A 13,427-nucleotide genomic window follows, 5' to 3' on the forward strand; every position below is an offset into this window, starting at 1 on the left:
AAATCCCAGAAAGTGTTGAAAACATCTCTAAACAAGGTATTTTTCTCCTGCACCTTTCTTGCTAAAGGTCCCAATTGCTGCCAAGAAAACTAGTGAGAATGTTAGCTGCCAAATAAAAAATTTATGACAGTGTTTGGCAAAGGATTGTATCACTGCTTGTTTTATACATTTCCACAAGGCTCTTGAAGGGCTGTTGGACACATACGGCTCACTGATCACTGTGCTTTATCTGTTCTTTAATATATTAACAAAGAAAGCTCCAATAAAGTATGATTGAAACAATACATATTTTTTTCTTTTAATAGCCTCCTATAAGTGCTTGCTATGGTGCGAATATAATTTCTACAGCATTCCACATATAAAAATTGTTTTAAAAGCCCTTTACCTGACAAAGTTGCTTGTTATTTGAGTCACTTTCATAGTAAAAATACGTGAATTTTTCAATTAAAAATGTATTGCTTTTGCAATTGTGCTTGTTATATGTTGGAGTCTGGGCCAATAAACCGCCTGTTAAAACATAAAGAGGTCCATTCAGTCAAAGTTGTGCCTGCCATTTATGTTTCAAAAACCGAGAAAATAATATGTTGGAATTGCATTGCTCACCAATATCAATTAGGTTTTCAGCTGTATCGTTAAATTAATGTTGGGGGAGAAAATTGTTCTGGTGGATTTAGTGGAAAAAATATAGTTTTGAATACAGAGTTAGCACACTGACAATAATAATTAAGCTGGCCGATGCTGAGCCAACACCCTTAAAAATATTTTCCCCATCTGAACAAATGAAATTGTCTGTCTCTGTCTTTTCAAACCAGTTATCAGATTAGGCTTCCAGCTGATAATTAGTGCTGTTTAACACGGATCTTGTCATTCGGAAATCTCAAAGCCCAAACAGTTTACTTTTCCTCATTATCCAGTGCTGCTGGAGGTGGGAGGTTTGGAGCGTGGAACTGCACCTCCTGGTATCATTTTGCGAGGAGGCAGAGAGCCTCCTCTTCTCTGGTGGCCAGGAGCCAATGGGACACCCATCAAAGGGGACAACCAGAGCAGCACCACCCTGTGCTGTCCCAAAGCTGCCCCGGGGCCGCACGGCTCTGCACCACGCTTGCATCTTCTCGGCACAACAAATACTCAAGAGCAGCCAACAGCACTACAAATGCTCTACACCTTGTATGTGCTTGTGTATTTCATGGTATTTGATATAAAGTACTCAAGACAGACCAGCATTAAGAGGATTATTTCAGACAGCATTAGGAGTTAATTTACAGAAGATTAGCTCTAAATCAGGCAGATATCATAAGCAAATTAGCATCAGTTGTAAGAGATTCAGATTCAAAATGTGTGGTGGTTTTTAGTTTCTCTCTGTATGTCCTTAGTGGATGAGCAGTATCTTTATTAGTTTCCCATGCTAAGGTGTTACATCTCGGATAGTGAAGAACAGGTAGACTTCTTTTATACGTGCTCGCTATTTATTATGATGCTGTTTATTGGCAGTGAAGCTGCCTAACTCCAAATACCCTTCCTCTGCTGAATATTTTATACTTCATGCCCTTTCTTCATTGAGTAATGTTTTGTTTGGCCCTAGAAATGTTGTCTCCATGGTGTGTTATAATATTTTTAAATAGGTAATATGCAGCTTTACTTCAGAGTGACATACTTAATCCTTTTTTTTTTTTTCTGTTAAAATGAGTCACATTTTAATGCCAACTCATAAAAATGGAGTGTATAAAATGCTCCATACTAGGGTGAAGATTACAGCTACTTAAAAATAGCTTCCTTAATATTTAAGCTTGTAAATTATAAATTTCTTTTATTTCCATAGGAGTGATGGTTAATTTGTATTAAAAAGCACATTCTGTTCTTCAATCAGTTTTCCAAACATATTTTTCTGGCTGCAGACAGACAGGCATAAGCAACTATCTAGTCCCTTCTCCATATCACAGTTTCAAAATTGCTTGCCCAATTAGTAGAGAAGATGATGAAATGGATTGGGCTATGATATTAAAGCCTGTGCCCTGAGTTATCCTTGGGATTCTGAAAGTTTTGAAGTCTACAAATGGGATTCCCATCTTTGGAGAAATTTGTATTCTGCTCTCAGAGAGATATTGAACTGCTTAATCTTAGGCGTGCTCCGAACATTTGGGTTTCTGACTGGGGAGGGAAGTCTGGGCAGTGTTTTACGATTTTTTTTCCTATCTTGATGGACCAAATTCCCCTTGACAAGGTTGGCCTGAGGTCGTGAATGTCTCCCTGTGTTGACTGAAGGAGGAATCTTCCCTCCTTCTACAAGATCATGAAAACTTAGACCCGCTCTAAGCCAGGTTGGGCTTGCAGGTCCCTCTGGTTGCAAGATCTGCAAGTGCTCTTGCACTTTGACTTTGTGCCCAGTAGTTTTACAGAATGCATGGAGGCTCGGTGTGGTTATTAAACCGAGGTGTCTGAGGTCATAACAAAGTAGAGGCATTTCTGCTCCCCTAATAGAAAAACTGTAACATGCTGAAAAGAAAATACTCTAATAGTGGCAAGTATCTCCTGTCAACTAATTTGGTAGTTCTCTATCAGGTAAACCATTTGTGAATACATCGATCCTTTTATTTTTCACTGTTCTGTCTTCACTATTCCCAGGTTTTCTCTGAACCAGTTGGGCAAAAATTGATTTTTATTTGTTCCACTGGCCTTGTGGAAAATTAGCTTATGAACTGGTTTTTATAGGAAGACTCAAAGCACAGAACAGGTTGAAAAATAAGCCTATAGCAGTCAAAATTGTTGTCTGAAATGTCTTCAGACTGGAAGGCTGAATTTATTGCTCAAAACAAGTACTAGCAATGTGGAGGTGTGCAGTCCTGCTCATTATCACTGGAAAAGGGGGAACCAAAAAGCACAGTAAAAAATTAAATTTTAATAATGCTAGTGATATTTTCTAAATCCTTCTTGACAGAAAGATTCTCATTATTTTTATCTGTCTCAGAGTAGGCTCTTTTAATGCCATCTCACAAATGGCCTTAGCCATGATTGTTTTCCTTTCTTTTATAGCATTTGAAAAAAAAATGAATATATACCAAAAAAAATTCTATTCTATCATTCAGGAAGTGCCATGAAATGGTAACATTTTGGATAGCACATCTTCAGGAACAATTGCTGCAGATGCCTTCAGGTTTTTACAAAAGAGGTCAACATTGTTAAGACAATTGTAGAAAACTTGCCATACAAAAAGACGCCCAGTCAAATATGGTGTGATAAGGGGAAAATAATGCAAGCAAAGTATTTGTGTCCAGCCTCCAGCTTCATCACACCTAAAAGCTGTAGATTAGTCATTAATTAGGGTGAGGCAGGGCAAAAGATGTTACTTCCTTTCATCTGTTTATGATATATATTTCAGTGGGCTCTAATGATTATGAAAGTTGATAAAATGCAGACTTTGGACATCTTTGTTTTCTTTAAATTGCACAGAATGTAAATTTAACTATATTTATCATAAAAGCCAATGTGCGATCATGTACGTTCTTGTCATTTTATAGCTTGCATACATTTCTTCTGCTGGAGAAATAATTGCTTTAGCTTTGAGTGCTGAGGAGGGAGTTGGGGTTGGGGCCTTTTTTTCCTATTAACTGTTTGGGGACCAGGGCTTCGTGCAACCAGTGTGCCGGAGAATGCCATTGCGCTGACAGCTGGGCTATCCACCCTCCCTCAGAGCTCTTTCTAAAGCACTCGTAACGTTTGCTAAGGCCTATGGTTCTTAGTCATGCTCAGGTGACTAAATGTGTGATTTGTTCTTCTTGATACTTCAGTACCCTGAGAAAGGCTGGTTGGAGATTAATACAACCTTGACTCCTTCCACTTGCAGTTGCCACTGCGCACGTGATCTTCATTTAGACTTGCCAAAGAGATCTGGTGTTACCTCTGCTTTGCATGAAATGAATTAATCCCCCTCCAGTTTTGGTTGGTGAGTTTCCGTGGCCCCGGAAGCCACCCGCTGTTCTTCCTAATGACAGTAGTAATCTAATTTGTTCCCTCCGTGGAAGGAGTGGACATGGAGACAGGAGAAACTGAAGTGGCATTGCAACTGTGCAGAGAAGTGCTCCCTGTCAGGGTCTCTCATCAGCAGAAGGATACTTCTCATCCTTCAGAAGTACCTTCCCATGTGTTTTAAAAATAAGCAATGAATAAAGTCTCAGCTAGTAGAAGATGTACAGTACCCTTCCCTTTTGCCTTTTTGTCTTAGGTCCCACATCCATGAGATCCTCCTTCAGGCTTCCCCTGTTCTCACAGTTTGCACACTGACATCTGCATACGCTTGTCTTCCAATCACTGCTGTAGGTATCACTCCTTCCTAAGCCACTCAGCCAAGCTGTGTCCACTCAGTCCCCACAGACTCCTGTGACCATGTGTGTGTTGTGTGCACCTCCTGAGGCTGCCAGCTCCTTGAGACAAGCTAGGATAACCATGATCCTGATGGCCACCAAATAATGCTGTACTCCAATGCTGTTCATATATTTGTGTTACATTTGGAATGTATTGCAAGATTTCCATTATGAATTAGATATCTCAGTAAGTATTTTAACTACCAGACAGCATAGAAATAATTTTATATTTTAATCTTAATGGTAAGATTGTAAGAAGATGACACAGCAAGGTAAAAAAAAATAGTTCCTTGAGCCAAGGAAGCCCACTGCGTTTTAGGAGGCACTCATCCGAGAGAGGCATGTCTCTCCTATCTCTCATTCCTCCAGAAAAACTGTCAAAGGAGAAGTATATTTGATTCTGGTCAGAATTTCATGTGCAAATATGGGATCCATTAAAGGGAGATGATGAATCAAGGTATTTACTGGTTAATTATTGATGAACATCTGTTTTACTGGTGAGTTTTATCTCTGCAATATTTCTGATTAATGGGAGATTACAGACACAGATATGATAACGCCTTTCCTGTATGACTTTGCCTTCAGAGCTAGCAAGCTTTCTCCAAGTGAATTTGGTCTTGGGAGAACTGTCACTCTTGCTTGGGCCTCATCTTCAAGCTTTGAAGGATATTCATCCCTACTTAATCTGTAGGCATCTGACCTAGCCAGCTAACTTAACTGACTAGTTCTCCTGGGATGCATATATGGCCAGGAAAAGGAGAAGGCAGTTCAGAGCAGGACTCTAACTTATATAGGCAGGGAGCTGAGAGAGATTAGCTAGATATAATTTAGATGTTTAAAGTTGGATAGTGTGACTACTTCCCTGCACCTGTTATTACATGACTCATTCTTTCATTCAGGGCCCAGGTGGAAACACATTGATGTGGTTTGAGTGTAATATTATAACTAGAGATTGGTATCCGTGTTATTATGAGTAGACGGCCCTAGTCCTTAAGACTGATCTTTAAAGCTAGAGGACGTAGCGCTGCACAACTTCTCACCCCTATTAACAATATAAGAGGCACCTTGTGCGGCCTGACTCTTTCAAAAACCCTGCTCACCAGCTAGAAAAATGCCATCATTTTTTATTATCCATTCCTCCATTTTTGAGGCTTTAATTTCCTTATCTGCTCAGTTTTCAGCAATTTTTAGTGGATTTTCCCCAGGTCTTACACATAAGAAATGGGCACCCCTGTCCCTAGCAGAAGAAGAGGGTCTGTAGGGATGGAATTCAGGGAAGAAGAAATAGGCTTCTGCTGGGAATGGCTGCTCTCCAGGCTGGAGGTGGAGCCCAGGCAGTGTGGCCTTTTTGGCGTGAAGAAAGCCATGGGGGGTCCCATCCCCTCTCCGTTCCCCCCCAGAGCCTTTCCACCTTTAAATATGCAGTGTCAATTACAATGTAATCAGTTCTTCTGCCTTCGAGAACACAAGTAACTTAGACTTATTTTCAGAGGGAGAGGAAAAAAGCTTTGAAGATTTTCCAAATTCTTCACTTTTTCCAAGCTCATCTAGAAGAAGATGAAGAAGTTGTATGCAACTTGTGCATATATTTTTTCACTGGTATTTCTGTTTTCTAATTTCAGTTGTTAATGATGAAAAGTATCTCAAGTCAGATACTTCCAACCAGCTGCAATTTTGCTAGACAGGGCTCTCTTACTCTTTTATTTCAGTAGGTTGCCATGTCTTTATGTTTTGCCACAGCCTGTCTCGTTCTTTTCAGTTGCTTTTATTTAAGAAAAGCATTCTTAAACCTAAAGATGAGAAAGATGAATAGTTACTTGAACAACCCCCAGATACCCTGAACTTAGAGGTTTATCATTAAGTATCTAAGGCTTTGCTTTACCAATCATAACATTTTATTCCCCTGTGTGGGGTCTAGTGCTTCCATTTGAAAGCTCCTGATAACAAGGATGTCCTTATATATAGTAATAACGGTGTCTGTCCAGAAGGTATCTGAATATAGCTATATTACTTTAAATTCACATTTAGTTTCAACTGGTATGTATTTGCCTATGGGACTAGACCTACACTTTGTGTTTGTTTGAGTCTGCTGATTTGCACATGAATATTGGGCACTTAAAAATCACCACTGATTTGCGTGCACCTCTTTCTTGCGTGTTAGCAAAAACTGCAGACCACAAATGAAAGGGCAACCAAAAACATAATAGCCAAGTATTCAAAGTGACCATTTAAAATGTACTCTTGTGTACAGAGAGCAAGCCTTTCTGCCCAGTAAACTGATAGGAATCGCTTCTAGTTAAATCTTAAATACATGTATTACAGTGAAACACTGTTGGACAGTGCTCCGTCATCAATCAGTCTGTGTTCTTGAGGACACTATTTTTTGAGATGCTTTCTTCAAGAATAAAGCCCTGTGTTGTAATGAATGTGTGCTAACTGATCCCCCAAGCCATTTGTATTTTTTTTATTTGTATCAGTGTCAGAGTTGAGCTTCTGTAAGAAATTTTTGCAGTATTTTATTTGTAGTCTTCATTATTTCAAGTTGAGGACACAAAACTCTTTATGCACCCAGAGTCTGCGCTGGTTCGTTTATATCCCGTATTTTGTTAACATGTTACCATGATTGCTAATTTTCATGACAATTGTTATTGTACCATCAGTGCTTAATGGCAAGGCATCATTATTCAATGCTGGTCAATCAGGCACTAAGACATGTGCAAGACATCAGGCTGAACCCATATAGATGTCGTGCACTCCCCTGCTAATGAATGCAGTTTTGTAAAAAGGTTTAAACACGGTTGGCATCCTTAATGTAAGGTTTGCAAAAGCTTATTTGGGAACTGCTTTGTGTTTATACAGAGCAGATCTAAACATGTCACAAACAAGAGTTAGACCCATTGTGTGTGCGTGTGTGTGTGAAGCTACGGAGAGAAGTGAATCATTTTGGGGTTTGAAATGTGGAAAGGCAGCACAATTTCTGCCATGGTGGGAGTGTGGGGAACTGATTTTCCAGGGACATCAGTGTTTGGTAACGGATCTGGGACTTGTTCTCCAAAGTGATGGTCGCCCTGTGCGTCAGAGGTGGTCCCCAAAAGCGAACGGTGTCATGAGTCAGCTCACAAAGCTGTCCCTGGCTCCAGCGCACCAATGGTCAGAGGTTAGGGGCTGTCACCAGAAGCCAGGAAAGAGGGCCAGGCATTTAGAATGGAGGAGCAAAAGGCAACTCAACGGGAGTGGGATGCGCTTTGCATGTTGTTCGTCCAGCATGTTCTTCCCATGGGCCAGTTAACGTTCCCCTCGCATCTGCTTTAGTTACTGTTTCTGTGTGGTTTTGCACCCAAGTGCTTTGGGCTGCTGTCCATGATAAACTAGATGGAACTTGGTTTAAAAGCTCAGATTTGTCGTCTCTTCTAACTCAAAGTAGAATGAGCCCTTGTGCTCTTAGAGTTTTGAGTATGAAAGGAACAGTAGACGTTGGCTGTTAACGAGCTCCAGTGCGCCGGGCTCCAGCGGAACTTGGTGTGAATTCAGTGCCTAAGCTGCATCGACTAAATGGTTAATTCATCTCATATCAACAGCACTATGATTCATAATGTAAACTTGAGGAATCCTTGATGTTTCAGTCACACATTCCTCTTAATTTGGCCATGCATTCTTTTAAAGCTACAGTGTGCTAACTTAATAAAATGCAGCATGCAAATGCACAAGTTTTTGCCTTCAGGCATTTTAGCCATGGATGTTTCAATGGGTGTCTTCTTTCAAGTATATATTCTTTCTTAAATTATTTACCCTGTAAACATGCTTTGCATTTTCAAAGAAGCATTTTCTGGGCTTCCTCATTCACCAGATTTTGTTGAATTTAAGGTGTAATAGAGATAAAAGACTATCATCTGCTTCTTGCGAGCATGTTAGCCTTTGGGATTTTTTTGTAGCGAATGTTAGGCCCCATTTTCTTCTCCTTTGGTATTATCACTGCCTCCCCCACTTAAATTCCTTGATGCTTTGCCTAGAGCAATACCCACTGGCAGTGTCTGGCTGTGACAGTACTATAGGCTTCCCTACAGATGGGTCCTGCCAATGCCAACCATTGTTCTACCACTGTGAGCTGCCTTGACTGTCTTAGATCACTCAAAAACCCCCTTTCGTCTTGATTTTTACTTTAGTCCGAAGGGTGGCCCTTGCCTGTTGGCTCTGAGATCTGAAATGTGCTGACACCCAGAACTTGCGGTCTCTGAGCAGCAGCTCCCAGACCCAGACTTGTTCAGCCCTCCTCAGGACTGTCCTCCTGCTTCCAAAGGGCTCTGCCCTTCTCCTCCCAGCCCCGTCCTTCGGGCAGTTTGCAGTTAGTTTAATTGTACTTGCTCACTTGAAAGTAAAACAGTAAAACTCGATGTTATTCTTTTTTTAAAGATATAAAATTAATCTTTTAACTGTGGGCTTGAATATTAAAAGTATATAATGCTTCAGTGTAGGAGTCTGTTGATAACATCCATCCTATTTCATGATTAATTTGTTCCTTTTAATATGATATTCTTTTGCTGCACTGTGCAGACTAATTCAGATTCCTGGAAATTGAACTTTGATATGTATTTCCTAGATTCACACCGTAAGTGAACCTTCAATTAGCAGATACAGGTGGCGGCATGCCTCGCTCAGTGTTCTCTTGACAAGGATTTTAGAGACGTGGACACTGATTAAATAATCTTGCAATCGGACCTATACTGCCGGAGTATTAAAAAAAAAAGCATTTGGAAGATTTGATCCTTTTTTTTTTTTAATTTTTCTTTAATTTTAAGTCTCAGACGATGAAATGCTTTTTCAGTGGGCCAGAGATAGGAGGAGTTGATTTAAACACTCAGTATGTTATGTATGCCTTTGCCTAACTATGTGTTAGATTAAGCGAGTTTCACTCACAGTTAATCCTTTGTAAATTAGCATTATGGATGCCTTGGGGCCCACATCCCACAAATAAAATGGTTGTCAAGCCAGCTGCACTGTGTATTACTTAAGGCTGAATGTTTTAAGAGTTTTCATGCTTTTAATCTATTTCACTGCTGAGTTTCAATTTTGCTGAGTGTCTTTTCAGGAGTGATGAGGGTGAGTGAGTAAATATATATTCTGGTTTTCGTGCATTTGCCTGGGCAAATCGTTTGTTATCAGGTGTTTGGCAGAGAATGTCACACCCCGCCACAAAAGAGAAGCTTGTAAGTTCAGGTGTTAAATTGAAGTGCAAACCAACAAGAACCAAAAGCCCTTAATTAGCTTTATTTTGTTAGCCTGCTACACTTTTTTTTTTAGGGGGGGAAAAAAAAAAAAAAAGAGTGAGAAACATCCCTCCCTCCTCCTCATCCTTTTGGCAGAGTAAATATTGCCTGTTAAGTTTGAATTAGCTGTCATCGCGAAAGAATTAATGCTGTGGTTGAGCCTTTCTAGTGAGGAAGGGAAAAATAAACGAGACAGATCTTAGTTCAGCTTTAAGTGATAAATGAGGACAAAGCAGCCCATTCATCTCCTGCTAGGAAAGTGGACACAAACACTAAAGCAGTTTTGCGGAAGACGTGTCAGCAAATGTGATCATTTTGTAACCTGTCAGGAGGATAGAGAGCTAGTCCTTTTAGAGTGTCACAGGGGAGGGTGTCTGTCTGATGTGACAGTTTTCATCCATCCATTTACTGCTTTTTCTTTAGGTGGGGGGTAAGCAAGGAGAGAGCTGGAGTTGGTTAAAACCGCATTTTTCTTTACACTTTCCAATATAATTTATATGTATATCCACCCGCGTCCAAATGAAAAACATTTACCAAGGAAAACTCCCCTCTGCTCTCTAGAGTTTCTTCTCTCTTTCACTGCGTGAAATATGCTCATTTTAACACATTACATTCCCTGTCTTCAAGTTGGAGCCTTGTACTTGGTTTGATGTTTCACAAAACACGGTTTTACCTCTTCTTACCATTGTTTGGTTGGTGAAGGCTCTGTTTTGTTTTGTTTTCTTTTGTTTTGTTTTGCAGAAGCATGAGAAAAAATAAAATAAGAATAAATATAACTGAGGGCTCTTCTGTTGGTTTTGTTAGGGGTATTTTTGCTATACCTCTCCAATTCTGATGATATGCTTCATGTACAAATGTTTTGCAAAAGTTCCTCTTTCATGAAGAGCCTCTGAAAATATCCTTCCTCTTCTGTGAGAACCAAATAGCAAATGCTGAATTCTTACAATCCAGAATCGTCCCATAAAATGCCTCAAATTCTACTGTTTGTTGATTTATTAATTTTAATTGACCTATTAATGTCGGGCAAAATCTGAAGCAATGTGTGTCTGATTTTTAGACACAGGGATTTCTGCAAACAAATGATTTAATAATATTAGGACTTTCTACTTCTGGCATCTTTTTATTATTACTAATTTCCATTTTTTTTTAATACTACATAGAAAATGTAACATTTGCCTATTACCATAAGTAAAGGTATGCTACAGAGACCGGAGATGCTTTTACAACATAAGCTTCACAGTTTGACACTTGCTTCTTTATATCATCCTTCTCTTCAAAACTATCTTTTATACTTTTCCCTTGGTATTTTAGTACAAGTAAGTATCTCATTGACATGTGTTTCCTTGAAATCTTGTACCGTAATAGTAAAATCCCTTGAAAATTAATAAATTGTTTCTGTTCGGATTAAAAAAAGCTGTGAAGATTTCAGAATGGCTTAAAAAATGCAATGATGTTTACTGTTGCAGACCACACTGCTTGGATCGCATCGACTGAGGACTAATTATTTCATTTGTTCTTAGAAGGTTAATAAATTATACCATGATGTATTTCAGTTATTCAAATATGTATATAAGTGTATGCATAATTAAGAAAAGTCTAATTCTTTCCTGAATGCAAAAGTTGGATTTAATAGCTACATAAAGCAATGTTTGGAAGCACTGGAAATTGAAAGAAGTGAAAAACAATCAAGATACGCAAAATGGTATAGGAAATCCTAAATTTGTGGGCATATGTCTTTTCTCCAAGACATTTATCTGTGTGCTTCTTTTTATGGTTTTATATATATTCTGCTATTTTGTTTTATTTACTGGGGGTTTTTGTCTCTTTTGCTTTTTTCCAGGATCATCCAAAACCGGATTTTGATCGTTGTTCTGGCAGTCATCGTCATCTTCACCACCATGATGGCTATTTATTTTTCTGTCAGGGGACGCTGATATCTTTGTTCTTCACTAAACAGCAACAAACTGCTTGTTCTGAGTAATTAAGACAAAGTGGTCACATGAATCATTCTCTTGCACTGACAGAGTCTCCCTCTCTTTTCCACTATTCAACTCAGGTGCAAGTGGTGTAAAATATTTTGTATTATTGATGGCATAGTGGATGGCATGTGGGGTTGATTATTTTTTCTTAAATTTTTTTGTCTTTATCTGAGTGGTTTCAGAATCTTAATATTTGTTGGGGTGAGGGCTTGTTCCAGTATGGCAAGACTTAATGCGTGTCGAATTCTACCCCAGACAATTAGCCTGTAAGTTGCCAGAGTTTAGCGAGGGAAGAGGGGTCTTTGCACTTTTCTTGTGCTATGCGGGGTGTATAAATATCAAGCGGTATCTGACCTTCTGTGATAGAGAATATAAGTAAAGCAGAGACCAAATGATGTAGAAAGTGAACCTGTCTCCTGTGACTAACTCCCGATCATGAATTGTCGTAGTAGACGTAACCCGGTTAAAAACAGTAGTTAGTTTTAAAAAGAGAGCAACCTTAGGATGATGTTTAATATCTGATGTGAATCCAACCCTCTATTTAACAATTTTTTTTTTAAAATTAAGCTTTGCTTTCTGCTTATTCAAAACAATTCCACTTTCATCAAGATCACGATAATGCACCACTTACCCAAATCTAGTTGTGACCACAGCCCATCTGTTGGATCTGTTTTAAATCTTCCAGTGTTGATATATGTACTGATAAGCATACACACACTAGGCCCATATTGAAGATGTATAAAGATACTTATCTATTCATTGCTGATTGAAAAGAGCCCCTGAGTAATAATAGTTCAGTAACAAATATGTGATTACAGTGCATTAAACAAAAATCTAGATTTTTACCATTGGCCTGACTATGTTGAGACCGCATGTTGGAAATATTTTTAGTGTATTAAAGTCTGATGTGATATTCCCCTTTTTAAACAGAAACTGTAAAAATGTTAATTTATACATGCTTTTAGCTGATATAATATATCATAGTTTCATCTACGTGTGTGTAAATGAGCTGTGTTTCTCTTTTTCTATTGGCTGTGCCTCTCCTATAGACAGGTCTAGGTCATTTGAATTATAATTAAGCTTACAACTCCAGCAAAGGTCTATTTCTGGTGACATGGTAAAGTAATTTTCATTATAACTTTTCAATTCATTGTATGCAATCCCTTAGAAATATTACAAATTGAGAGGGATTTTAAGCCCTTGAACTTAAGCTGTAAAATCTTTTCAGAAAGATGTTCAAAGAAGCAAAAAGCTGGTGGCTTTCAAACTCACCCCAAATTAGGTAGGAAGTGAGCACCAAATTCTCGTTGTGTGCCTTAATACTTCTGGGGTTTTGGCATCCCTCTGGTCTCTGCCGACTTGCTGTGCCGTCCCTGGGAGCTGATTTTGGGATAAACATCTGGGAGTTGATTTTGGCCCTAAAAAATGTCCGCAGTTTTCTCTACATGGAAATGAATAACTCAGCTAAAAGGATGTTGGTACCGATGCCACAGCTACGGCTTTGAAAGGTGGTGATAAATGCAGAATAGGAGGATCCACAAGAAAAATGATACTCACTGAAAAAAATGGAAATGATGCTCGCAGATGGTCAACTGTGGTTTCTGAGTTACATGCAGATGAGAACTAAGTTCAGAAGCGGTTTCTGTGCCAGGTTTCTCTACCAGCTCATGTCAGCAGCTCTAGGGCTGTGCTGGTACGAAAGTCCCTGGGTAATCCAAACCCACGTTTCTGGGAGGTGCTGCTCCTCACCTTGATGGCCCTGCAGTTCCACGGGGCCATGGGACCACCCCTGGCTGCCTCCCACGGCACCCTCTCCACTGTGAGGT

At 39.3% G+C, this 13,427-nt stretch overlaps 1 protein-coding gene across 3 annotated transcripts in view; it reads left to right on the forward strand.

Annotated features, from left to right (window-relative positions):
• Positions 1-12,603, forward strand: part of VTI1A (vesicle transport through interaction with t-SNAREs 1A) — a 279,979-nt gene extending 267,376 nt beyond the window's left edge. For 2 of the 3 annotated variants that reach the window (XM_074158914.1, XM_074158913.1), the window contains one exon: positions 11,463-12,596. In XM_074158914.1, coding sequence (XP_074015015.1) covers positions 11,463-11,556 — 94 coding nt within the window. In that variant the 3' untranslated portion in view covers positions 11,557-12,596. Of the gene's footprint in view, positions 1-11,462 lie in introns of all 3 variants that reach the window. The other variant, XM_074158916.1, reaches the window with a different exon arrangement.
• Positions 12,604-13,427: the final 824 nt, after the last annotated feature.

This window comes from Numenius arquata, chromosome 15, assembly GCF_964106895.1.
Source record: "Numenius arquata chromosome 15, bNumArq3.hap1.1, whole genome shotgun sequence".
NCBI classification, from domain to species: domain Eukaryota; kingdom Metazoa; phylum Chordata; class Aves; order Charadriiformes; family Scolopacidae; genus Numenius; species Numenius arquata.